General features: G+C 42.9%; 1 protein-coding gene across 2 annotated transcripts; it reads left to right on the top strand.

The window, feature by feature from the left end:
• Positions 1-421: 421 nt before the first annotated feature.
• On the top strand, positions 422-21,279 carry LOC128612213 (putative C-type lectin domain family 20 member A). Of its 2 annotated transcripts, XM_053632134.1 has the most exons (8): positions 422-474; positions 1,325-1,412; positions 6,573-7,443; positions 11,438-11,492; positions 18,113-18,487; positions 19,402-19,734; positions 19,833-19,921; positions 20,008-21,279. In XM_053632134.1, the coding sequence occupies exons 4-8, from the start codon at positions 11,456-11,458 to the stop codon at positions 20,101-20,103; spliced, it is 930 nt and encodes a 309-aa protein (XP_053488109.1). In that variant the 5' UTR covers positions 422-474; positions 1,325-1,412; positions 6,573-7,443; positions 11,438-11,455; the 3' UTR covers positions 20,104-21,279. The 2 variants fall into 2 exon arrangements, with proteins under 2 accessions (XP_053488109.1, XP_053488108.1); XM_053632133.1 differs by lacking the exons at positions 422-474; positions 1,325-1,412; positions 6,573-7,443; positions 11,438-11,492 and adding an exon at positions 17,068-17,626.
• The last annotated feature ends 2,793 nt before the right edge of the window (positions 21,280-24,072 follow it).

Here is a 24,072-nt window from a genome sequence, read left to right as displayed (position 1 = left end):
ATGACATTATGGGAGTAGGTCCTGCCCTTGCTGGTCTATAAATGGGCTTTATTGCACTGAAGAAAAGCACTCACTGCTGATCACCATAGGATTACCGTGGATGGTACCACATGGACACCCTACAGATCGCTGTGGATGTTCTTCCTTGGATAGACTAAAGACTGCAATTTTTAAAAACAGTTTACACTCAAGCCTCAATCACTGAACAGTTGATAATTTTGATATGACAGTTGAGTTTGATACAATAGACTTAAAGTAAAAAATTCTGCTCATACTCAGGTTCCCTTTAACACACCTAGCACTGCTTAACTTTCTACTATACAGTGATAGAAAAATATATTTCTGATGTCACCTAGTAGTTCTAAATTATTAATTAATTAATCTAATTCCATTGTTCACACAGATACAGGTGCATATGTGTCTTGGTGATTCGAGGTTCCTCGCATTTCTGTTTCAGTTCCTGTTTCCATTCAGGTACGTTGAGGCACCTTCACAGTGCAATGAGGTGAACATCTCAAGGCTGATATGTTTATATATAGTGTTTATGTGCCTTGCCTCGCTGTGTTGCATATCAGCTGTACTTTACTCTGTTTTACTGCCTCTATTGCATGTGGTGGTGTCAGTGGGCCTGAGTTTTATGGCCACCACACCACAGTGTCTGTAATATTTTTGTTTTTCTTTCTTTGCTTATTGCTTAGTGTTGTTGTGTATTTCTGGTTTAATTGGTGTTTTCTTTTTCTCCAGGAGCCAGTGAGTCTTGGTTTGGGACAGGGTAGGCTAGCTGCATTCATTCGGTGGTGTGTGCTTCACAGCATGCTCAGTGTGCCGACACAACAACTTTCTTATGGTGTAGGTAGTGTCTGATGATTTGATGTAAATTAAGGTGGGTTTGGATGACCTCCCGAGCTGCAGCTGGCCTGCCTTTTCCTGCCAAGCCTGGGCCTGGAGAAGTGCTAGTTTTAAAATTCTTATTGTGCTTCATTAGAGGGCAATTTTATATTTATATGATAAGTTTTAATGATTCTTAAGTGTTATAATATAATGTAGCTTTTGTATTGATATTCATGTCTCACTCTCATGTTCTTTGTCTTCGATTGGTAAAACTTATCCGTGTGCCTTTATTTAGGAGTATTTACCTGGTTCTCCTGCAGGGTGGCGTAGTCGGATTTATTAAACTTTGATTAATGTTTCCTTCCATTCTGGAATGCCACATTTTGGCGTAGCCAGCAGAATTGACCTGGTAAGGCAAGGATTTATTTAAGTGAGATATGGGTATAATTCTGTTTGATTTAACATTGGTTGTGATTTGTCTTCTTTTTTTCAGAAGTAAAACAGCAATGTGCATTTTGACCTTTTGGGGAATCTATCCGTTGTCCTGTTCCATTGTGGAGTGAGTGTAGTGGTTATGCTAGGTGAGTTACATGGTCCTAGCACAGCTGCTCTTGTTGCCACCATGGCAGTACCTGACCCTCCCCAACCTGTGGTGCTGGAATGGTTTGTTTTTGTGCCAAGGGACAGACGATGTCCAGAATTTAGTGGCAAATCCAGCACAGGAATTGACGAGTGGGTGGAGGAGGCTCAGGCATGCATGCGGGCTCGTAATTTGTCCAAAGTTGACAAAGCATTCTTTCTCTTCCACCATTTGGAGGAGGAAGCTCAGAAGATTAGACACCGTCCCAGTGAGAGACGGGGAGATCCCGATAAGATTATTGCAATTCTATTTGAGTTCTATGGTTGCTCTCAATCATATGTAGCACTCCAAGAAGCCTTTTTCTCCAGGAGGCAGCAGGATGGGGAATCTCTGTTAGAGTTTTCCCTGGCCTTGATGATTCTCCTGGAGAGGTTTAAACAGCAATCACCCAATGCTATACCTAATGGCAAAATTGTGTTGCGTGATCAGTTTATTGAATATGTAGCCGATAGCACCCTCCGCCGGGAGCTGAAGCAATTAGTTCGTGGCCGGCCTGCCTCTACTTTATTGACAGTACGTGGTGAGGCAATTAGGTGGGAGCGGGGGGGAATGCCACGGGGTTCGAGTGGCCAGAGTCAGTCAGTTCCAACGGCTTATGGAATCCAGTACGGTGTGCAAGGGCATTCGCAGTCGGAATTAAGGGAACTGCAGGAGATATTAAAGTCACAGCAGCATCAGTTAGATCAACTGACTCAAATTGTTGCATGTATGCAGTTTCCTCAGCGGTCATCCTGTACTGAGGTATTACTCTTTTGTCGTTGTCAAAAACCCAGCCATTTTGCTCACAAATGGGATAGAGAATGTGTTCCTTCTTCCCTAGCTCGTCATGAGGCGCCTCCTATGGTGCGGGCTGGGCAGAGTTTTCCCCAAACGACGGAAAACTAGGTCCCGCTGAACTGCAGAGTCACAGTTCGGTAGGGAAAGACCAGGGCTCAATGACTTTAGGTCCTTCACCCCATCTAATGGCGTCAAGTCCACACCACGTTGTTTGTGTGGGGGGGGTACAGGTGCCCTGTTTGATTGATACTGGCTCCATGGTGTCTACAATCACAGAAAGTTGTTTTATAGAACAGTTTGAACCATGGGGCCAGGACCGCCTTAGGGAATGTCAGTGGTTGCAGCTCCATGCGGCCAATGGGTCGTTAATACCACATGTTGGCTATATGGATTTGGACGTTGAGCTTTGTGGTCAGGTAATTTCAGGTGGCATGCTGGTCATTAGGGATTCTCCTGGTGGCACTGGTGCTCAGGTCCCTGGTATTCTGGGGATGAATGTGTTGAGCCGGTGCTATCAGGAGCTATTTGGGCAGCACGGTCCCACACTCTTTGACGCACAGTCAGCGTTGGGGGCCTCTAAGTTGGTGTTTCAAGCATTACAACACTGCCACCAGATGAGTGCTGTTCCCTATGCTAGTCGTTTAGGCAGGGTCCAATTGTTGGGTCATAAAGCATTTCTTATTCTAGGCAGCACAAAGAAAGTTGTAGCCGCAACTTGCTCAGTGCACTTTGCTGGAGAAACTGTGCTCTTTGAACCCTCAGAGTTTGGGCTGCCTGCAGGTTTTTGGCATCGTCTGCACTGGTAAGAGCGACTCGTGGTACAGTTTATGTACCAGACGTTTATGTAGGTCAAGTAGATGTAATGCTTTTCCGGAACTCTGTTTTGGGCAGACTGCATAGTGTATTTATTGTGAGCTTGCTCCGTGGCATCATGGAAGTTAAATCTGTTTCCACGTGAGTGAATTATCAGATACCTACTCTTCTTCCTTCAGTGCAGGAACAAATCAAGGATCTTGATTTGTTGGTGTTTACAGTGACTGAATGAGAACAGGTGAAGTCCTTACTGTTTAAGTGTCATACAGTCTTTTCTGCATATGAGGGTGATTTAGGATGTACCAAACTCATTTCTCATTACATACCTTTGATAGACTCTGTCCCAGTTTGATAAAGGTACCGGCAGATACCTCTGTCTGATTACGATGTGGTAAAAACGCATATAAACCAGTTGCTGGATACACACATTATTAGAGAGAGTTGTAGTTCTTATGCCTCCCCCATTGTGCTGGCCAAAAAGAAGGATGGCACATTGTGTCTGTGCGTAGACTATTGCCAGCTGAACACAAAGACTCGGAAAGATGCTTTCCCTCTGCTGCGTATAGAGGAAACATCTGGGGCCCATTGGTTTTCCACCATGGACCTTGCCAGTGGGTACAACCAGGTTCCTGTCACAGAGGGGGATAAGCCGAAGACTGCTTTTTGCACCCCATTCAGTCTCTTTGAATGGAATCGTATGCCATTTGGGCTCTACAATGCCCCAAGCACCATCCAGCAGTTAATGGAGAGGTTCTTTGGGGTTCAACAGTGTCAGTCCTTGCTTTGTACCTGGATGACATAGTGGTGTTTTCCTCTTCAGTGACCCAACATTTGGAGCAGTTAAAGGTGGTTTTGAGTCAGTTGGAGTGAGCGGTAGTGAAGGCTAAACTAGTTACATGTATGTTTATCCAGCAGGAGGTAAGTTGTCTAGAACATGTGATTTCTGCCACCGGCATGTCTACAGATCTGAGCAAGATAGAGGCAGTGACGCAATGGCCATGCCCTACATGGGTGGCAAAACTCCGCTCATTCCTGGAGTTTGCCAGTTACTATCGACAATTGTAGAGGGTTTTGATGTTGGAGATAGCTGTTGCAGTTGGCGGCCCCTCTGCAACATCTGGTTTGCTTGTCGTAAGCCCAGGGCTCGGGCAGAGTTAAGTTTTGGTGCGGCATGGACGGAGCAGTGTCAGGCGAGTTTTGAAGGGTTGAAGAGTAGGTTCACCTCTGCCCCTGTATTGGCTTATGCTGACTTCTCCTTCCCTTTATCTTGGAGGTAGATGCTAGCCATAGGGGGTTGGGAGCAGGTCTGTCTCAGGAATGGGGGGAAGGTGCAGCCTATAGCCTATACTAGCCACAGTCTTAGGCCCACTGAGCGCAGTATGTTAAACTAAAGCCCTATGAAGTTGGAATTCTTCGCACTTGAGTCGGCCATGACTGAGAAGTTCAGGGAATACCTACTAGGGCAGAGGTGTGTCATCTTCACTAATAACCCACTCAGCCACCTGACTACCTGCAAGTTACTGCGCTGCCCAGTCTAACAGTGGATATGCAGTCCTTGCAGGAAGAGGATCCTGTTATTGGTGAGGCCCTAATGTTTTGGAGACGTGGGGTGCCTCCTAGTGCAGAGGAGCACCGGCAGCTGAACAAGGCTGTTGTGAATTGGGTACACCAATGGGGCCGTATGTGTGAGCAGGACAGAGTATTACATCGTCGAGTGTTTCGCTCTGATGGGTGAAGAGGAACTTCAGCTGGTGCTACCATTGCTATTGCAGGGTGAAGTTTTAACGCAGTTACACCAAGAACATGGACACCAAGGAGTCGAACGCACCACTGAGTTGGTGCAGCAGTGTTTTTATTGGCCTGGCCTGATATCCGATGTGACACAATGGTGTCGAGAGTGTGACCGGTGGCAGGTGGCCAAGGACACGCAGCCTTTTCCTAGTAGCTTTATTGGCCATCTATTGGCCTCTCAGCCAAATGAACTATTGGCACTAGACTTCACGGTGTTGGAGCCGACTTGTTGGTGAATGTGCTGGCTATGACGGACGTCTTCACCAAGTACACCTTGGTGGTGCCTACTCAGGGCCAACGAGTGGAAACAGAAATTTTGGTGGTGGAATGGTTTTATAAGTGTTCATGGTCGTGTCCATTCAGAGTCCAGGAGGTAGGGGTTGATAGTGTGCACAACTTGATGAGGAACCATCAGGCTAGGCTACAGATAGCTTTTGAGGGGGCATGGGAACGACTGGAAGCTGCTGCTGGTCGCCGTAAGGTACAACATGACGCCTACGTCCGTGATGCACCACTGGAGGAGGGCCAGTTAGTTTATTTATGTGAGTATGACGGTAGAAGACATCATAAAATTCAAAACCTGTGAAGCCCAGTGGTGTATCAGGTCATGAAGGCACCCAAGACAGGTGGTGTAGTAAACACCATTGCACCAGTGGATGACATGGGCAAAGTTAGGTGTGTTCATCGCTCTGCCTTGAAGACCCGGATCCAGATGAATTGTCTGGTGCCAGCCTCGACACATCCCCGTGTTTTTGTGGAAGAGGTGCCGTCAGTAGAAGTATCATCAAAGGATGTTGATCTGCTGATGTTAGTACCAGAGATCCTCCGATAAGTCGGGGGCCAGCTCTGTTCCTGTTTCTTATGGCCCTGATCCATCACAGAGTAAGCCGGTATGTGTTGATGAGGGGGTCACAGTCTCTGGGGGCCTTGGGGTTCCTGGTTTTGTATCTTGCGCACCCTCATGGCATGATCATTTGCCGGAAGGCCGGTCACGTATGGATGACATCCCCTTACGGAGAAGAGGTGGGCCACTGTGGGCCACCATTCAAACCCGCACCATCTACCACGGGCCTAGGGGGAGGGGGGCATGAGAGCAGTCACTATACCAGGCCCTACAGCTAATAGAATTTTGGTTTGGTTTAGGCCATGGGATGAAAGCCCAAAATAGTCCAGGGGTGTGTTTTGTTGGGTCATCATTGGCACGCCGATTAAAAAAAACAGGGGGTAGAATGTGGCAGGATAAGTGATGTAACTATCCTATTGGCACTATTTCGGGTATGGCTTAGGCAGACCAACGAGGTGGGAGCTACCCTATTATTTAAAGACCCTTATTTTAACAGGCGCATATGTGTATTGGTGATTGGGGGTTCCTTCAGGGTTTTTTCTTCCCTGTTTTGCTTGACCGTTTTTCTTGGTTGCTTTTCTTGACTGCTTTGCTTATGGGCATTTTCCTGGGCTGGTTTGCTTACAGGCTTTGCTTTGGCTGTGTTGCTTAGAGGCACGCTTGGGCTGTCTGTTTACTTGCCTTGCCTCCACTGTGTTGCATATCAGCTTTATTTTACTCTGTTTAACTGCCTCTATTGCATGTGGTGGTGTCAGTGGGCCTGAGTATTATAACTACCATTCCACGGTGTTTGTAATATTTTTGTTTTTCTTTCTTTACTTATTGTTAAGTGTTTTTGTGTATTTCTGGGTTAACTGGTGTTTTCTTTCTCTCCAGGAGCCAGTGAGTCTTGTTATGGGACAGGGGAGGCTAGCTGCCTTCATTTGGTGGTGTGCGCTTCACAGCCTGCTCAGTGTGCCGACACAACAACTTCCTTATGGTGTAGGTAGTGTTTGATAATTTTGGTGTGAATTAAGGTGGGTTTGGAAGATCTCCTGAGCTGTAGCTTGCCTGCCGTGTTCCCGCCAAGCCTGGACCTGGAGAAGTGCTTAGTTTTAAAATTGTTATTGCGCTTCATGGGAGAGCGAATTTATATTTATAAAATATAAATGGCCTCACTCTAAAACTCTAGACCAAGAACTAACTTAAAACATTTTAAGACCTTGTATAAATAGATCATTATCTCTTACTTATAGGTTATCAAAACTGAACCAAAATCTAATTTCTATAGTTAATCTTTCGGGGAAATGTTTTTGACTTAAATTTGTACAAATTTAAATAAGTGACATTTCTTTGGATAATCTTATTTATAGGAATACAAGAGGCAAAAAGATGCTATTTAATTGCACAACTGCCTCCTATATTCCACCACCAAGACGCAAGCCATTAGTGATATTCCACTCAATGAGGAAAGTCTCCTCTTCCTTGGCATTATTTAGAGGCCTAACACTCCATCATTGGGTGCCTTCTCCAGGTTCTACAGGGTTAGAATTGCCCTCCAAGTGCATCGGCTATCCCTCAACACATGTCACCTGTCAGTCCATCCACTCTGATTTGATTATGTAAAGTTTTGTGGAAAGTGAGCAAACAAAGACGTCATCAAACATGAAAATAAGAAGCAGCTGATCAGTTGTCAGATGTTGCAGAAAGTCTTTGAAGAACAGTGTAAAAAGCTGCAACACGAGTGTTTACCTCCGTAACATTTCAGGTATGTTTCAGAACTCTTCTACAATACTTCAATGATTTCCCACCACTTGTAAATGTATATATTTTGTATAGCTTGATGTGTGGGATAATGTCTTATGTTGGGCATATCAGTATTCTTTAGAGCCTGGACATACTGACATTTTTACCCTGGAAGGGTGATTGCGACTTCAGAAACACCAACTATAACACAAAATTTAGTACCAGAACCACTAAGTAAATGATGTTAGATAGTTTAATGTCATGTAATATGTCATGGAACTTTTTTATGTCATTTACCACTTATACCAGCTCTGTCCCAGTACTGATGAGCCTAAATCCTGACTGAAAGATTTCACAAATGTTATTCCTGTACAAGTATGAGTCTAAATGCTGAACTACAACTTTTTATAAGATCCTCGAAATAAAGAGGAGGTTTGATAATGGACTATAAACAAAGTCAGGTTTTTCAATCAGTGGTTTAATAACTGGTAGTTTAAAGGATTAAGGTACATAATGGATGAGTTGATTATATTTAAAAAAGAAGTGATTGCTTCTGGTACTATCTGTTTGAGGGGGAAATGTGTAGGTAAGGCATCTAGTGCAAAAGTTGATTTGAAATTACTGAAATTAGTTAAATCTGTTGGGCAGAAGTAAAGGATTCTAATCTTTCTACTGACATGACTATATCGTTTTCTACATAGATAGTTATCAAACTGTCCAATTTTAATACTCAAAATATTCTCAATATTGTCATAGAAAAGAATTCATAAAATCATTGCCACTCCAGACTGTTTACTCTCTTTCCATGCAATTTTGAGTACTACTGATTTAGTTTGATGCCAATTACGTTCTAACTTTTTTGAGTAGTCTGTTTTAAGGTGCGTATGATCGTAATATCATAGTATTCTTTTTTTTTCTCTCTAATTATTACTCTTGTAAGTGCAGTTGCATCATCCAGAAAGTAGCGGAATACTGAAGCATTCAGTCGCCTGATTGAGTTCTGTGGGTTCACAGAGTGAACAAATCAAGGTCAACAACTATGAGAGATTTTCAATAAAACTGTGTACAGTAGCTGTTGATTGTACACTTGATGTGGTAACATGTCATGATGCATATATTATGACGCATTTGAAATGAAATGAAGTAATGATCTGAGTCAGTATTAAATCAATGGTTGTATTATGATTTGATGAGTATAGAATGGATGCAAATTCTGTTCTCCTGGAATATATCTAAGGATCATTCCATCTGAAGTGGTCCCATACAGCTTGCTTGACCATTAAAATTTTCCTAATGTTGTTGTTTTTTTTTTGTTTGTTTTTTTTGTTTTTTGAGGGATTACCACTATTTAGTGGTAATGCAAATCCACCAGGTTTTATATAGTTATTTTATTTTACTTGGTTTAACTATGACGGCCATCTTCATGTCATGGCACACAACAAATTTTGGTTATACAGCTGTTTACGGACACCTCAATATCATGGCTCAGGATTTTCCTAGCTCCTTGGTACAAAAACTAATCTCTAGAGCACATTACAAGGTACATATAATGTACCTTGCACATTCTTGTCCTTTTGACCGAACTTAAGTCCAAATGTAATTGTCAAAGATGGCTCACAATTCCACTTTTAGAGTCAATTTATGATGGGAAGGGTTCGAATCTTAATTTTTATGTTTTTTTTAGGGAGTACCTTGGTAAGCATAGTGTGCATGCAGAAAATTTCAGGTTTGAGACTTTTGTTGTTTTTTGTTTTTTTTGTTTTTTTTTGTGGGGATGAGAGTGCAATGTTTTAAACTTCCTTTCCCTTTCAGGTTGAAGATGTCTGGTGGGGAACCAGATATGAAACTGAAATTTTCACAGAAATAAGTCCTGCAGATTTGAAGAACCCTGTGACAGATCATGCCAATATAGACCTCATTAACAAGCATAAGCTATTATATGTCAATTATAAACATAATTACTGTAAAATACTGTTCATTTCTATTTGTTATGCTTAAATTACATCTGTTCATTTCTGAAAATGCATAAATAAAGTAGGCTTTTCCACCCAATTTCTACTAGCCCTAGCTCTGTACCCCGAGGAAACTCAAAACTTTTACAGCAGAATGCTTCTATAGAGGACTTATTTTTGTGAAAATTTCCAGTTCATATCTAGTCCCCCACCAGAGATGTTCAACCTGAAATTGAAAGGATTTTTTTTTAAATTGCACTCTCTCACCCCCACAAAAAAAGTCTCAAACCTGAAATGTTCTGCAGGCACAATAAACTTACCTAGGTACCATCTAAAAAAATTCAAACTGAAACTCAAACCCTTCCCAATATGATCCTAAAAGTGGAACTGTGAGCAATCTTGAGCATTACATTTGGACTTAAGTTCTAAGTCTAAGGAACAAGAATGTACAAAACGTTTATATATGTTCATGTACCTTGTAATATGCTCTAGGCCAGTTTTTGTTCCAAGTTGCCCAGAGCATCCTGAGCTGAGATAGTGAGGTTTCCGGAACCAGCTGTATAACCAGAATGTATTGTGTCCCATAACATAAAGGTGGCCATCATAGTTAAACCAAGTAAAATAAAATAAAATTTAAAAATTGTGGTTCTGCAATGACAATACATAGAGGTAATCACTAAAAAAAGGAGAATTTTAAATGGTCGAGCAACCAACTTTACAATTGGATGGAATGGAATGAACCCTGACTAAAGCTTCCCGTGCCCCTTAAGACCTAACTAAATTCATGTGCTGCAAAATAGTCTCCTATAGCCAAAGCACTTTCACCAGGCTTCACTGAGGAAAGTAAGCCTGTAAATGGGAGAGAATTGATGCTCCTGGGGGTGAGGCTTGACGGTAGCATTGGCTTTCCAACTATGCTGCTGAGTCGTCACCCATTCCCCCTGCTGTAAGGGCTCTAATGCCAGACTTGGTGGTTTGCTATCACTGCTTAAGGCACCCAAACTATAACATACCAAAACTATGCATCTCTCACTCACACAGATAAAGCTATTACTAACAATAAAAAATTATGGAAACTACCATTTCTACCTAAACTAACGCAACAAATATGTGACATATCAAAATGCTTGGAGATTTGAGAAGAATTGCATTATGGGTATTCTAGTGATGTCACATGATGTCACGTGCATGTTAACCCCCAAAATAAGTTGCATCATAAAACTACCGCACCAAATACCTGTGACATATCAAAACATTTGGCTCAATGAGGAGAATTGTGGTTTGGGTGTTTAGACTGCCATAAAGCCTATTATATTAAAATCTTGAGTCAAATTCAATCATTACAGATACCAATATGTCAAATTAGTTATGCTTCAACACCTACACACATGCACCCCCTGCTGATCAGAATGTGCAACTGCATGTAGGTGTCGAATTTTGCAAGCACCACTCTCATTATTATTATTATTATTATTATTATTATTATTATTATTATTCTGAGACCCAAAATTTCTAAACGCTACTCCTCCCAGAGCTCTCAAGCTACATTCACCAAATTCTTTTTTGACTTATAGTTTTCCCATATCAGACAACCAAAAATCTCAAAAACTCCCATTCACTTACATACTGACAGAATGTTGAGAGCCTCTTCACTTCATCTATCTCTCTATCTATTTAATCAACTCTACAAGTATTGGCACCTTATCTATCTATCCAACTCTAAAAGCATTGGCACCCTATCTATCCAATCAACACTACAAGTATTGGCACTCTAGCTATCTATCTAGCTCTACAAGTATTGGCACCTTATCTGTCTATCCAGCTCTATAAGTATGGGCACCCTATCTATCTGTATCAATCTATAAGATTTTAAACTTTCGGACTGGATTTGTCAAGCCAACGTCAAAGTTTGTTATGACAAAATTTACGTATCTAGTGTAGTTCTTAGACTATTAATATGTTGTTACAGTATATTGCGGTTGTGAATATCACTGTAGTCACAGTTTTTATTGGGACTGTTGAGGGATTTTATATATTTCTTCTATTTTATTTCTTATTTCTTAGAGTCTACCAACATCACTGATGAAGCAGCATCTGCTGATACTCCTGTTTTTCACAGGTGAGTGAAGTTTGTGTGTGCGTGTGCATGTGCAGCAGCAACTTTCCATATGGGAAAAAAATGTGTACGTGAGCTGCTCTGTGCTGTGTAAGTGGTGATTTAAAATGATGGCTTCACCTGATTTACAGAAAGGATGCATACTTCATCCTCCTGAACTAGTAGTCCCACTACTTCTAGTTTAGGACACCTTAAACAACAAAAATGTTAAAATTTTTCTCAATCGCTTTGGCTCAGTAACATTCTCTAAAGTGTAAGTGCGATTGTCACTGTTAATTGTTCCCTTTCAAAGGGAACTCCACGTTGCGTTTAGCATAACATTATGGGGAGCACCCTCACGCGTGACCAGCATCTGAAGCTTGTGTAAAATCATGCCTATTTATAGGCCTGCCATGATCAGGTGATGTGGCAATTAAGCGCGTTGCGTGATATACATATGGCACCTTTGAACTGCGCCATCAGCCTTATTATCTTCAGTGAGACTGCATGTCGGTTGTTTGTGTAAAGAAACAAAAAGATGCTTCATTTCCTCTCTATATTTTCTCAAAATCTCTGGACTTTTCTATCCCTTTAAAAAAAGAGACAAAAAAAAAAAAGGAATGAGCGAGAGAGAAAAATATGAGTGAGAGAATTCTGGAAGTGTGTTACGCCTTGATCCCGTTTCATCACGGGGAGTAGTGCATACTTTCTGTGTAAAGTGTCTAGGGAAAGACCATGCAATGGCTGCCCTCGAGAGGTCTGACCGCGCATTATTACGGCTACATTAGGCAGCTCCGCTCGCGACATTTGTCACTCTACATTAATGGTGGGGATCCTTATAGACTGTGGAACAGAAATGTACTCAGTGTGTCTCCACTGATTTATTTCACATTGGAGTACAACCATTTTTCTTTTTTACCATTATGGACGAAACACCCGTTTCTTTTACAACATCATCTTTAAATGTTTAACGTACGGATCTATGTGAAGGACCACCGATATTAATCTTTGACCTACACTTGTGAAGATAATGACGGTTGGTGATGACCTCTGACCTGGCTCATGAGTGTTAGACAGAGGATATGCATGTATGTATGTGTGTGTGTGTGTGTGTGTTTCCTGTTGTCTCAGGAAACTCGTAGTCAGAAATAATCACAACGCTTTTGTCTAAAAAGTAATTCAGGGACCTATTACCACAACTTAATTAAATTTGTGGTTGCAAGATAAAATTGATAACTTATTGATTTACTGAAATTTCTGCGTTAACTGATTTAAAACAAAATTTAAGTTGTAGTACATTTACATTTATTCATTTAACAGACGCTTTAACTAAAGCGACTTACAAATGAGAGAATACAAGCAAAGTGAGCTATCAAGCAGAGAACAATACAAGTAGTTCCCTTTCAAAGGGAACTTCGACGTTGCATTTAGCATAACAGTATGGGAGCGCCTTGCGCGCGTGACCAGTATCTGAAGCTTGTGTAAAATCATGCCTCTACTGTGTTTCATGCCTCTACTGGGTTTCAGAGCCTCGCGGATCTGGGCCGGCCGCTGCCGAGGCAGTCAGCCGGCTCAGGTCCTGGGGTCCTTGTATGGATTTGGAAGAGGAGCCAGAGACGAGCGCTGCTCTATCTCTTACTCTGTCTTCCGGGTCCGGCTCTCCGCCTGACCTTAGAGCTCGCGTCATGACTCCTCCTTCCCCTATGGAAAGCCAATACACCTTCGCTGACTCCGAGGAGTCGGTAGAGGGTGCCATTGCACCAAAAACCGACAGAGGCCGACAGGAGAATGATACTCACACTGAAACATCCGCTGTATAGTATTTGTACAGTCTACAGGTCCTCTAACACAGTCTTAACTGTCTGAATTTGTCCAGACATGTTAAATGTGTATGGACTTGACATTAGTGACTTGAAGTTATCACACCAATTTCGTTAAGTTACTGCTTTCTTCTAGAACTCAATTAAAAGATCTTGTATGGTAGAACGTCGGGGTTATGCATGTAACCCTGTTCCCTGAGAAGGGAACGAGACGTAGCATTTAGCATAACAGTATGGGAACGCCTTGCGCACGTAACCGGTATCTGAAGCTTGTGTAAAATCATGCCTCTACTTATAGGCCTGCCATGATCAGGTGATGTGGCAATTAAGCGCGTCGCATGATATATATATATGGCACCTGTGAACCACGCCGCCAGCCTCTATTATCTGAAGCGAAGACACAATTCACAGGCCTGCCCTAGTATGACAGTGCTATGCAACGTCTCGTTCCCTTCTCAGGGAACAGGGTTACATGCGTAACCCCAACGTTCCCTTTCAAAGTTGGAACTTCGATGTTGCATTTAGCATAACAGGATGGGAACGGGAATACCCACTCCGTCATACCGAGGGTACGGCCTGTTCAAAAATACCCAAGCTCTAGGGTCACTGCAAGACACTCGAGCCCGGGGTGGAATGAATATCCAGGCTGTAATAACGAATGAATGTGTGTGGCGTAGACCACCCTGCTGCCACACACACATCCTGCAAGGATACCCCTTTGGACAAAGCCTTCGAGGAGACGACCGCCCTAGTGGAATGAGCTCTTATGCCCAGAGGCGTGGCGAGACCGCATGTCGTAAGCCCTAGAGATTGCTTCCACTATCCAAGTAGAGATGCGCTGCTTTGACACAGCATCACTTTTCCTGTCGCCACCAAAGCAGACCAGCAGCTGCTCCGACTTACGCCACTGGCCGGAGCGGTGAACATAAGTACAGAGAGCCCTTACTGGACACAGCAGGTGCATCCTCTCTTGTTCCAGTGTGAGGAACAGACGAGGGCAGAAAGCCTGCAACACCACAGGGTGGGCAGCCGATGTAGGCACTTTAGGAATATAATCCGGCCTAGGATACAGGAAGGCCTTGGCTAGTCCAGGGGCAAAGTCAAGGCAGGAGGGGGCAACAGAGAGAGCTTGTAGATCCCCCACTTGCTTGTGAGATGTCAGGGCCAGTAGAAGAGCTACCTTTAGAGTCAGAAGCTTCTCAGAGGCTGACTCTAAGGGCTCAAATGGGGCCCCTGACAGACCTTCCAAGACCACAGCAAGGTCCCACGAAGGTATACATGGCCTGCAGATGGGCCTCAGCCGTCTGACACCACGCATGAACCTCGAAGTTAGAGAATGTTGCCCCACAGAGGCTCCATCAACAGGGGCATGGCTGACCGAAACGGCAGCCCCGTAACCCTGATTGTAGAAGGAGCCACCCTGCTGAGAAACGTTCTTGTAAGAACTCCAGGACTGTAGCTATTGCGCAGTTCACTGGGTCTAGCTGATGTTCCTCACACCACAAGACAAAAAGCCACCACTTGAGTGTATGCAATTTCCTTGTGGATGGTGCTCTAGCATTTAACATGGTTTCTACAATCTCAGTTGTGAGACCAGAATCTATGAGCTTGTGCCCCTTAGGGGCCAGACCCACAATTTCCGTAGTTCTGGCCGAGGGTGATAAATCAGCCCTGCGGCTTGAGACAGTAGATCCACTCTAGGGACTTGAATGGGGCACCCGACAGACCTTCCAGGACCACAGAAGGTCCCAGGAAGGTATGCGCGGCCTGCAGATGGGCCTCAGCCATCTGACACCACGCATGAACCTCGAAGTTAGAGGCTGTTGCCCCACAGAGGCTCCATCAACATGGGCATGACTGGTCGAAACAGCGGCCAAGTAACCCTGATTGTAAAAGGAGCCCACCCCGCTGAGAAATGTTCTTGTAGGAGCTCCAGGACTGTAGCTATTGCGCAGTTTACTGGGTCTACAGTGGATCCCTGCAGATTGGAATCTCCCAAGGAGTGCCATCTCGCAGGGATATTATCTTTCAGAACCATGTTCGAGCTGGCCAGAAAGGTGCTACTAGCAGACTGTCTTGGCAAACTCTCGCTAGAGCTTGTGGGAGCAGAGCGATGGGCGAGCAGCATACAGATGTGACCTCGGCCACATATGTGGACTCCATCCCAAAAGTCTCCCAAGATCCAGCTTTATCTTGCTCAGTGTTGATAGGATTGACACTGCGCATGTTGGGGATAGAAATGCCCTCATCGTAGTAGAATCTTATAACCCCTAGAAAAGTTGTCCACTGCACCGGGGAAAGCATACTTTTCTGAGATTCAACCTGAGCCCCAAGCTCTTCATGTGGGCGAGAACAACATCTCGATGTTGAATCGCCTGTTCCCTGGATCGTGCTAGAATTAACCAGTCGTCCAGGTAGTTCAGTACCCGGATGCCCCGGAGTCGCAAGGGAGCCAGAGCAGCATCCATGCACTTTGTGAAGGTGCGAGGGGATAAAGCTAGCGATATTCCTATGTGGAAATATGCACCTTTTAGATCTATCGCCACAAACCAGTTCTCGAACTGAATCTGTGGCACGATAAGTTTGAGCGTCAGCCTCTGAATCTGTATGTCCGAAGAGTACGGTTCAGATGATGCAGATCTAAAATTGGCCGCATACTCCCACTTTTTTGCGGAACAGGAAATAATGGCTGTAAACCTCCCTCCCTTCGGGAACTGGGTACATGTTCTATGGCCCCATTGTCCAAAAGGGAACTTACTTCCTGCGCTAACGTCGGGCTCTGGTCTGTGCTGACTGCTGTGGTAAGCACACCTGTGAACGGGGGGGTCGAGCTATAAACTGGACCCGGTAACCCTCTCTACGGTAGACAGAACCCATGGAGACACATTTGGCAGTAGTTTGCATGCTGCCCGATGGTCTTTTAGTGACGTTAACTATTCCACATTCTATTGGAGGGAAGGCATCAGATTTTCGTTGCCCTGTGACAGCTCGCTGACCAGAGAACACTGAAAACTTGGGGACCACCTTGGCTAGGGGAGGCCTTACAGTGGCACTGGGGGCTACCTGCCCTAACAACCTCATATCCCCAGATACATCCCTCCACGGCCCCTCAGGACCGCTCTTCTTTGCCTGCTTGGCCTTTATGACCATTCTCAGATCAGGCCTAGTAGCAGACTGCGACTGTGGCCGCCCGGTTCCCCTGGCTGTCTGCAGGGGGTGGCGGGCTGCCATACTCGTCTTCTGGGTCTCCCTCACACTAATGCTGGCCCAGGTTCCGCTCATGGAAGCCCGGGTGAGCTCGAGCCAACAGGGAAGGAACTGGCTTTTTTGAATGCCGCCATATGTCGAGCTCACTCAGCAGGTCTGCTTGGTAGCCTGCAACCCTGTCATTGTCTGCAGTGACCCACAAGCAAGACTACTACTGCATAGGCGTGCCCACCAATGCCACGGTGGCCTTACATGGCTTGGATGCAAGCCGGCCCCCGTAATTACCTGCCCTACCTGTAGCTCGCAAGCGCCTCCTCCACCTTGAGCATAGCTAAATAGCCATGCCGTTCATTCCTACAATGGCCGAATAATCCAACATCATGGGGTTATGAATATGGCTTATGCGTGGTTTTCCCCCAGAAGCCTGAGATTTTGTCATGCACTTCTGGAAGACAGGGGAGTTTCTGCAGTGTGAGGGATTTAATTTCACTGGGTAATCACTTCAAGCAGCTCTTTATATGCTGCTATCAGTTTTTAACACATCCTTCTCACTCGTCAGAGTCAGAGAGGAATTAATACCTTTTGGCTTTCCATAGCGGAAGGAGGAGTCGCGACGCGAGCTCCAAAATCCAGCGGAGAGCCGAACCCGGAAGACAGAGCAAGAGATAGAGCAGCGCTTGTCTCCGGCTCCTCTTCCGGATCTATAAGAGATCCCCCGAACCTGAGACGGCTGGCTGCCTCGGCAGCGGCCGGCCCAGATCCGCGAGGCTCTGAAACCCGACTCGCTTCGGCATTTTGCGTTTTTTTTTTTCTTGAAGAGCGCGAGTCGCGAGCCGAGCTGCTTAATGTAGGCGTTACCATGCACAGCCTCTCGAGGCTGCCATCGCATACTACACCGCTAACACTTCACCCAGAAAGTGTGCACTTTTCCCCGTGTTGAAACGGGAGCAAGCCGTAACACACTTCTTGAATTCTTTCTCGCTCATTACTTACCTCTCTTTTCCTCTAAAGAAGGATAGAAAAGTTAAGAGATTTTGAGAAAATATCAAGTAGAAATGAAGCGTTTTTGTCACACAAACAACAGACATGCAGTCTCGCTGAAGATAATAAGGCTGGCGGCGTGGTTCACAGGTGCCATATATATATATATATATAAATATAATGCGACGCGCTTAATTGCCACGTCACCTGATCATGGCAGACCTATAAGTAGAGGCATGATTTTACACAAGCTTCAGATACCGGTCACGCGTGCAAGGCATTCCCATACTGTTATGCTAAATGCAACGTCGAAGTTCCCTTTGAAAGGGAAATAACTGTTCAGAGATCTGAACTTATTGTTTTGAGAAAAAAATCTCATTTGAGAATTGAGCCAAAAACTGTGATATGTAGGATTACAAGAGGTAGATAGTGTCAAAATTATGAGTTTTTCGAGATGTTTTTTATAAATAGCAAAAGAAAAATCAGTGTTTCTTTTGTTTAGTTTTGTTTTGTTTTCACCCAAGAAAACTATAATACCATATTTTACACTGAACAGTAAAATTAAACAAGGACGTTAGTGGAATTTCTGCCATAGCTGTAACATTGCATAAAATCTTTTAAAACTCTTCTTCACAGGAGTTGTCCCCCTTGTCCAGTCTGTGACCCGTAAGTACTTTCTGGTCCAGCAGGGAAGAAAGTGGACTGATGCTCAGACTTACTGCCAAGCCACATACACCGACTTGGCTATCATCAAAAGTAATGATGATGTGATCCAACTACAGAATGAAGTACAGAGTCAGAAATTCAGTTCCAGTGCTTGGATTGGAATGTACAGTAACATCTCCAGCTGGCACTGGTCCTTTGGATATGAACCAGTGACAAATATATTTGGAAATTGGTATGTTGGAGAGCCAAATAACAGTGGTGGAAATCAAAACTGTGCCGCTGCATATCCCTTCGGTTGGACGGATCTGCAATGTACTCAAGTGCACCCCTTTCTGTGCTTTGATGGTAAAATCTACATATTTTTCACTTTCCCACTGTGTCAGTAGAGAAAGTAGAAAATTCTGACCTGTGCATTTTCAGCAGGTTAACTGAACTTAAATGTGTTTGAAGTGTCAATATATTAAACAGCAAATCTAACCTATCAAAAAACACAACTGATATGATTAACTTTGGCATTTATTGCATTTAGGAAATTGTTTACAGGTTCAGTCTATCAAAGGAAAAATGTGTGCAGTGTTTTGCTCTTTTTTAGGAGTCAAGCACCCTATTTATTTATTATTTCTTTCTTCTTCTTCTTCTTCTCTTCAGTCTATGGCAGCCATGGAACCATACATACAAAAGTTATGAAATTTGGCACACAGCTTTCTAAAAAATCAACTTTATCAAACTCCTCCTAGACTGTTTGTCTGATTTTCACCCCAACCAAATCAGATCATCTTTAGTCCATGCAAACAAAAAATGATGGAATGCATGTCGATTGGTCAAAACGTTCATGAAAAACGCACAAACAAATTCGACGGCGAGCAAGCCAAAATGGACGTGAGGCTATACCTCCATAACGCTTTAGTGTATTCAGACCAAACTTAGTACAAGTCATAGACATAATGACATGAGAGTACCTGGACAGTTTCAGAACAGTGCCTCCTAGTTTTCACAAGATATGAAAAAAGATTATTTTTGCTTATAACTTCTTAGCGGTTTGTCATAAAATCATGACCATTCTAAAATAATGTTTGCTTATCTCCTTACTTTGCCTCTGTTGTGCTTGGCCTCATAGTTGCTGTTTGCAGCTATATTCTTTCTTTGTTTCTGTGAAAATTCCTTTTAACATTTTTTAAATGTAACCTGTTCACCTTTCCTTTTTTTGTAAGGACTAACTTTTCTTGAATATTCAAGTTTCTTCTGTTTTATTCTCACAGAAACTAAAACTGGCAGTGACCGCTACATTTACGTAAATAATAGTGTACAATGGCCTGAAGCTCAGGCTTACTGCAGACAGTATCACACAGACCTGGCCAGTGCGAGAGATGAAAAAGAAAACTCATTTATAAAGGCGCTAGTCCCCGGAATTACATGGTTTGGATTAATAAAAGACCCCTGGAAGTGGGTAGATCATACCAACTTCTCTACTATCAGCTGGATGTCTGGACAACCTGATAACAGCATGCGGAATGAAAATTGTGGTTATATATATATGGGCAAGGCCGCTGATGGAAAGTGCACAGACATTTTGCCTTTCTTCTGTTACTCAGGTATGTTAAATATTACTTATATTCAGTAAAATTTAAACTGTTTTTAGAATATAAGTGTAATTGTGTGTGTTTGTACGTGTTTACATTTCAACATCCAGTAAGCACAAAGCAACAAATCATAAAGATGAAGATCCAGTCCAGTCAGGATTTGAATGATCCTGCAGTAAATGTGGCCATCTTGGAGAAGGTGGGTCTCATCTCTCGGATTTCTTTCAGAGATTAGTGCCTCTATCCTGCATTATTTAATAATAAAAGTATTATATTGTTTTTCAGATCAAGCAGAAACTGAAGGATAATGGGATGGTAGAGGAGATCATGGTGAAATGGAGAGTACAATCAGATGGAGAGGCATTTCACAAGGAGAAATAAACTAATACTGCAATAGAAAAAGGAGGTCTCTAAGTCTATAGCTGTGTCTGAAATACAGTAATTCTGTAGCGCATTAGTCATTTTTGTTGAGTAGTATGTTTACTCAGTAAATGTAATAAGACGTAGTTCACTATTAGAGGGATGGTGAAGGGGAAATAATTATTTACTCACTTTAAAAATGCATAACTTATATATAGACATTCTTTTTGTTTTCCTTATCATAAGCATTAATTGACCATTTTATTCATGATCAGGTAGAATTCATGGACTATGTGATGTAAGAATCAGTGATTAATGTGCAAGATTAATGTGCAGAATATGTGTAGAAATGTGCAGAATATCCCGCCTGCTGAGTCTCTCCTGCTTCCTCCTGTAGGAGCACATCACTGTGCTCGTTTAATTCACTGAACTTTAAAGTTCTTATAATGGGCCTCATTTATCAATATTTTAGTAAAGTCGTGTGTTAAAAAAAAAAATTTTAAAAAAAAAAAGAATGAACAAAAAATTCCACCAGATTTACAAAAGTTTTGGAAAGGCTGATTTTCTTCATACACACATATCTATAAAATGCAAAGCACATTCCTAAAAGATCAAGCACACAGAGGGCTGGAAACAAAATAAAAACATGACAGAAGAGGCAGAAAGGCAGAAGTGGAAGTTATTTTGACTCACATCTATGCCAGTAAAAAAGATTTAGTAGTGTACCAGCACCTGAAAAGGTCAACATCTTGAAGTAAATTACAGAAAAGGTGAAATAGGTGTGAATTAAGTGAGGTGAAAAGAATTGAATGACTAGTTTTATTTGTTCTAATTCATGGGTTTGTGTTGGCTGCTTCCTTTATTTTTCATATTCTTTAATTAATGCCAATGATGGCTTAGTGGTTAAGGCTCTGTGTTACTGATCAGAAGGTTGGGGGTCATGGCTGACCCTGTGCTCTGACCCCAACTTCCTAACAGGCTGGCATATGCAAAGAATGAATTTGACTGTACTGTAATGTATATCTGATAAATAAAGGCCTCTATTCTATTCTTTGAAAACAAATGGGTTTCACACAATTTTCTTGATAGTACTCTTAGGCTACATTCACACTGCAGGCAACAGTAGCCCAAATCAGATTTACAGACCAAATCCCATTTTTTTGTTAAGCTACAGTGAGGGAAAAAAGTATTTGATCCCCTGCTAATTTTGTATGTTTACCCACTGACAAAGAAATGATCAGTCTATAACTTTAATGGTAGATTTATTTGAACAGTGAGAGACAGAATAACAACAAAAAAATCCAGAAAAACGCACATCAAAAATGTTATAAATTGATTTGCATTTTAATGAGGGAAATAAGTATTTGACCCCTCTGCAAAACATGACTTAGTACTTGGTTTAAAAACCCTTGTTGGCAATCCCAGAGGTCAGACGTTTCTTGTAGTTGGCCACCAGGTTTGCACACATCTCAGGAGGGATTTTGTCCCACTCCTCTTTGCAGATCTTCTCCAAATCATTAAGGTTTCGAGGCTGACGTTTGGCAACTCGAACCTTCAGCTCTCTCCACAGATTTTCTATGGGATTAAGGTCTGGAGACTGCCTAGGTCACTCCAGGACCTTAATGTGCTTCTTCTTGAGCCACTCCTTTGTTGCCTTGGCCATGTGTTTTGGGTCATTGTCATGCTGGAATATCCATCCACGACCCATTTTCAATGCCCTGTCTGAGGGAAGGAGGTTTTCACCCAAGATTTGACGGTACATGGCCCCGTCCATCGTCCCTTTGATGCGGTGAAGTTGTCCTGTCCCCTTAGCAGAAAAAAAACCCCAAAGCATAATGTTTCCACCTCCATGTTTGACGGTGGGGATGGTGTTCCAGGGGTCATAGGCAGCATTCCTCCTCCTCCAAACACGGCGAGTTGAGTTGATGCCAAAGAGCTCCATTTTGGTCTCATCTGACCTCAACGCTTTCACCCAGTTGTCCTCAGAATCATTCAGATGTTCATTGGCAAACTTCAGACGGGCATGTATATGTGTTTTCTTGAGCAGCGGACCTTGCGCGCGCTGCAGGATTTCAGTCCTTCACGGCGTAGTGTGTTACCAATTGTTTTCTTGGTGACTATGGTCCCAGCTGCCTTGAGATCATTGACAAGATCCTCCCGTGTAGTTCTGGGCTGATTCCTCACTGTTCTCATGATCAATGCAACTCCACGAGGTGAGATCTTGCATGGAGCCCCAGGCCGAGGGAGATTGACAGTTCTTTTGTGCTTCTTCCATTTGCGAATAATCGCACCAACTGTTGTCCCCTTCTCACCAAGCTGCTTGGCAATGGTCTTGTAGCCCATTCCAGACTTGTGTAGGTCTACAGTCTTGTCCCTGACATCCTTGGAGAGCTCTTTGGTCTTGGCCATGGTGGAGAGTTTGGAATATGACTGATTGATTGCTTCTGTGGACAGGTGTCTTTTATACAGGTAACAAACTGATATTAGGAGCACTCCCTTTAAGAGTGTGCTCCTAATCTCAGCTCGTCACCTGTATAAAAGACACCTGGGAGCCAGAAATCTTTCTGATTGAGAGGGGGTCAAATACTTTTTTCCCTCATTAAAATGCAAATTAATTTATAAAATTTTTGACATGCGTTTTTCTGGATTTTTTTGTTGTTATTCTGTCTCTCACTGTTCAAATACAACTACCATTAAAATTATAGACTGATCATTTCTTTGTCAGTGGGCAAACGTACAAAATCAGCAGGGGATCAAATACTTTTTTCCCTCACTGTATGTGAAACTATATGTGGCCTATATCTGACATTAGTCTGAATAGATCATGCTCCTTAACTGTCCCGCTTGTGCAAAGCATCAGTGTGTCATGTGATGCGTTCAAGCTTGCTGTGAAAGGGGCACATTATTCGGCCATGCCCACTTCTATGGTTCACATCATTGGTTACTTTAAATTGAATTTCTTTCTTTCAAAGTTAATTTTATTGTTTTTTTCATACAAATCACATTTAATACAATCCCTCAACCTTCACCGGCTATTCCCAGAATCATTCCCATGCTGACCATTATGAGATGAATCGAAGAGTAATACAAAACGTATTTGCCCCATCCTGATTTCTTCTGTTTATGTGTATATCTCATACTAATCATACATTACAATACAACATAAAAGAAAGGCAACCTGAGTAAACACACAATACAGTTTTTATTTATTCATTCATTTATTTTTATTGAAGAAAAAAAGTTATCGAATACCTATCACACATGTGAAAAACTAATTGCCCCCTTAAACTTAAAATCTGGTTGTGCCACCTTTAGCAGGAATAACTGCAACCAAACGCTTCCGATAACATGAGATCAGTCTTTCACTTACTTCTAGCACTAGGACTTTGGATCATTGTCTTGCTGCATAATCCAGTTGCGCTTGAGTTTCAACTTACAGACTGAAGACCAGACATTCTCATTTAGGATTTTCTGGTAGAGAGCAGAATTCATGTTTCCCTCAATTATTTCAAGTTGCCCAGGCCCTGAAGCAGCAAAGCATCCCCACACCATCACACTGCTACCACACTACCACTCCAGTCATGATAGTGGAGTCATGAACAGTGATCTTTATTGATGCAAGAGAGGCCTGTAGGTCCTTTGATCTAGTCCTTGGCTCTTTTGTGACATCCTGGATGAGTCGTCGCGGTGCTCTTGGAAGAATTTTGGGACGTCGACCACTTCTGGGAAGGTTCACTACTATGCAGAGTTTTTCCATTTGGAGATAATGGCTCTCACTGTGGTTCTGTGGAGTCCCAGAGCTTTTGAAATAGCTTTATAACCCTTTCCAGACTAATGTATTTCAATCATCATCCTCATCCTCATCATTTCTGGAATTTCTTTCAACTTTGGCATAGTGTGTTAATAGGTAAGACCCTAAGCACCAAATCCATAGAGGCAGGGGGTCTATCACAACTGACAGGTCCCAAGGTACAGACTGAGCAATGATGC

Source organism: Ictalurus furcatus, chromosome 9, assembly GCF_023375685.1.
Source record: "Ictalurus furcatus strain D&B chromosome 9, Billie_1.0, whole genome shotgun sequence".
Taxonomy (NCBI): Eukaryota; Metazoa; Chordata; class Actinopteri; order Siluriformes; family Ictaluridae; genus Ictalurus; species Ictalurus furcatus.
The sequence above is the reverse complement of the archived record's forward strand: the minus strand, read 5'-3'. Positions and strand labels throughout refer to the sequence as shown.

Excerpts from the sequence above, each read along its gene's own strand:
- LOC128612213 (XM_053632133.1), top strand. The coding sequence starts at position 17,551 with ATGAAGCGTTTTTGTCACACAAACAACAGACATGCAGTCTCGCTGAAG. Across the intron at positions 18,488-19,401 it reads CCCCTTTCTGTGCTTTGATG|AAACTAAAACTGGCAGTGAC; the intron begins GTAAAATCTACA and ends TTATTCTCACAG. Across the intron at positions 19,735-19,832 it reads GCCTTTCTTCTGTTACTCAG|TAAGCACAAAGCAACAAATC; the intron begins GTATGTTAAATA and ends TTCAACATCCAG.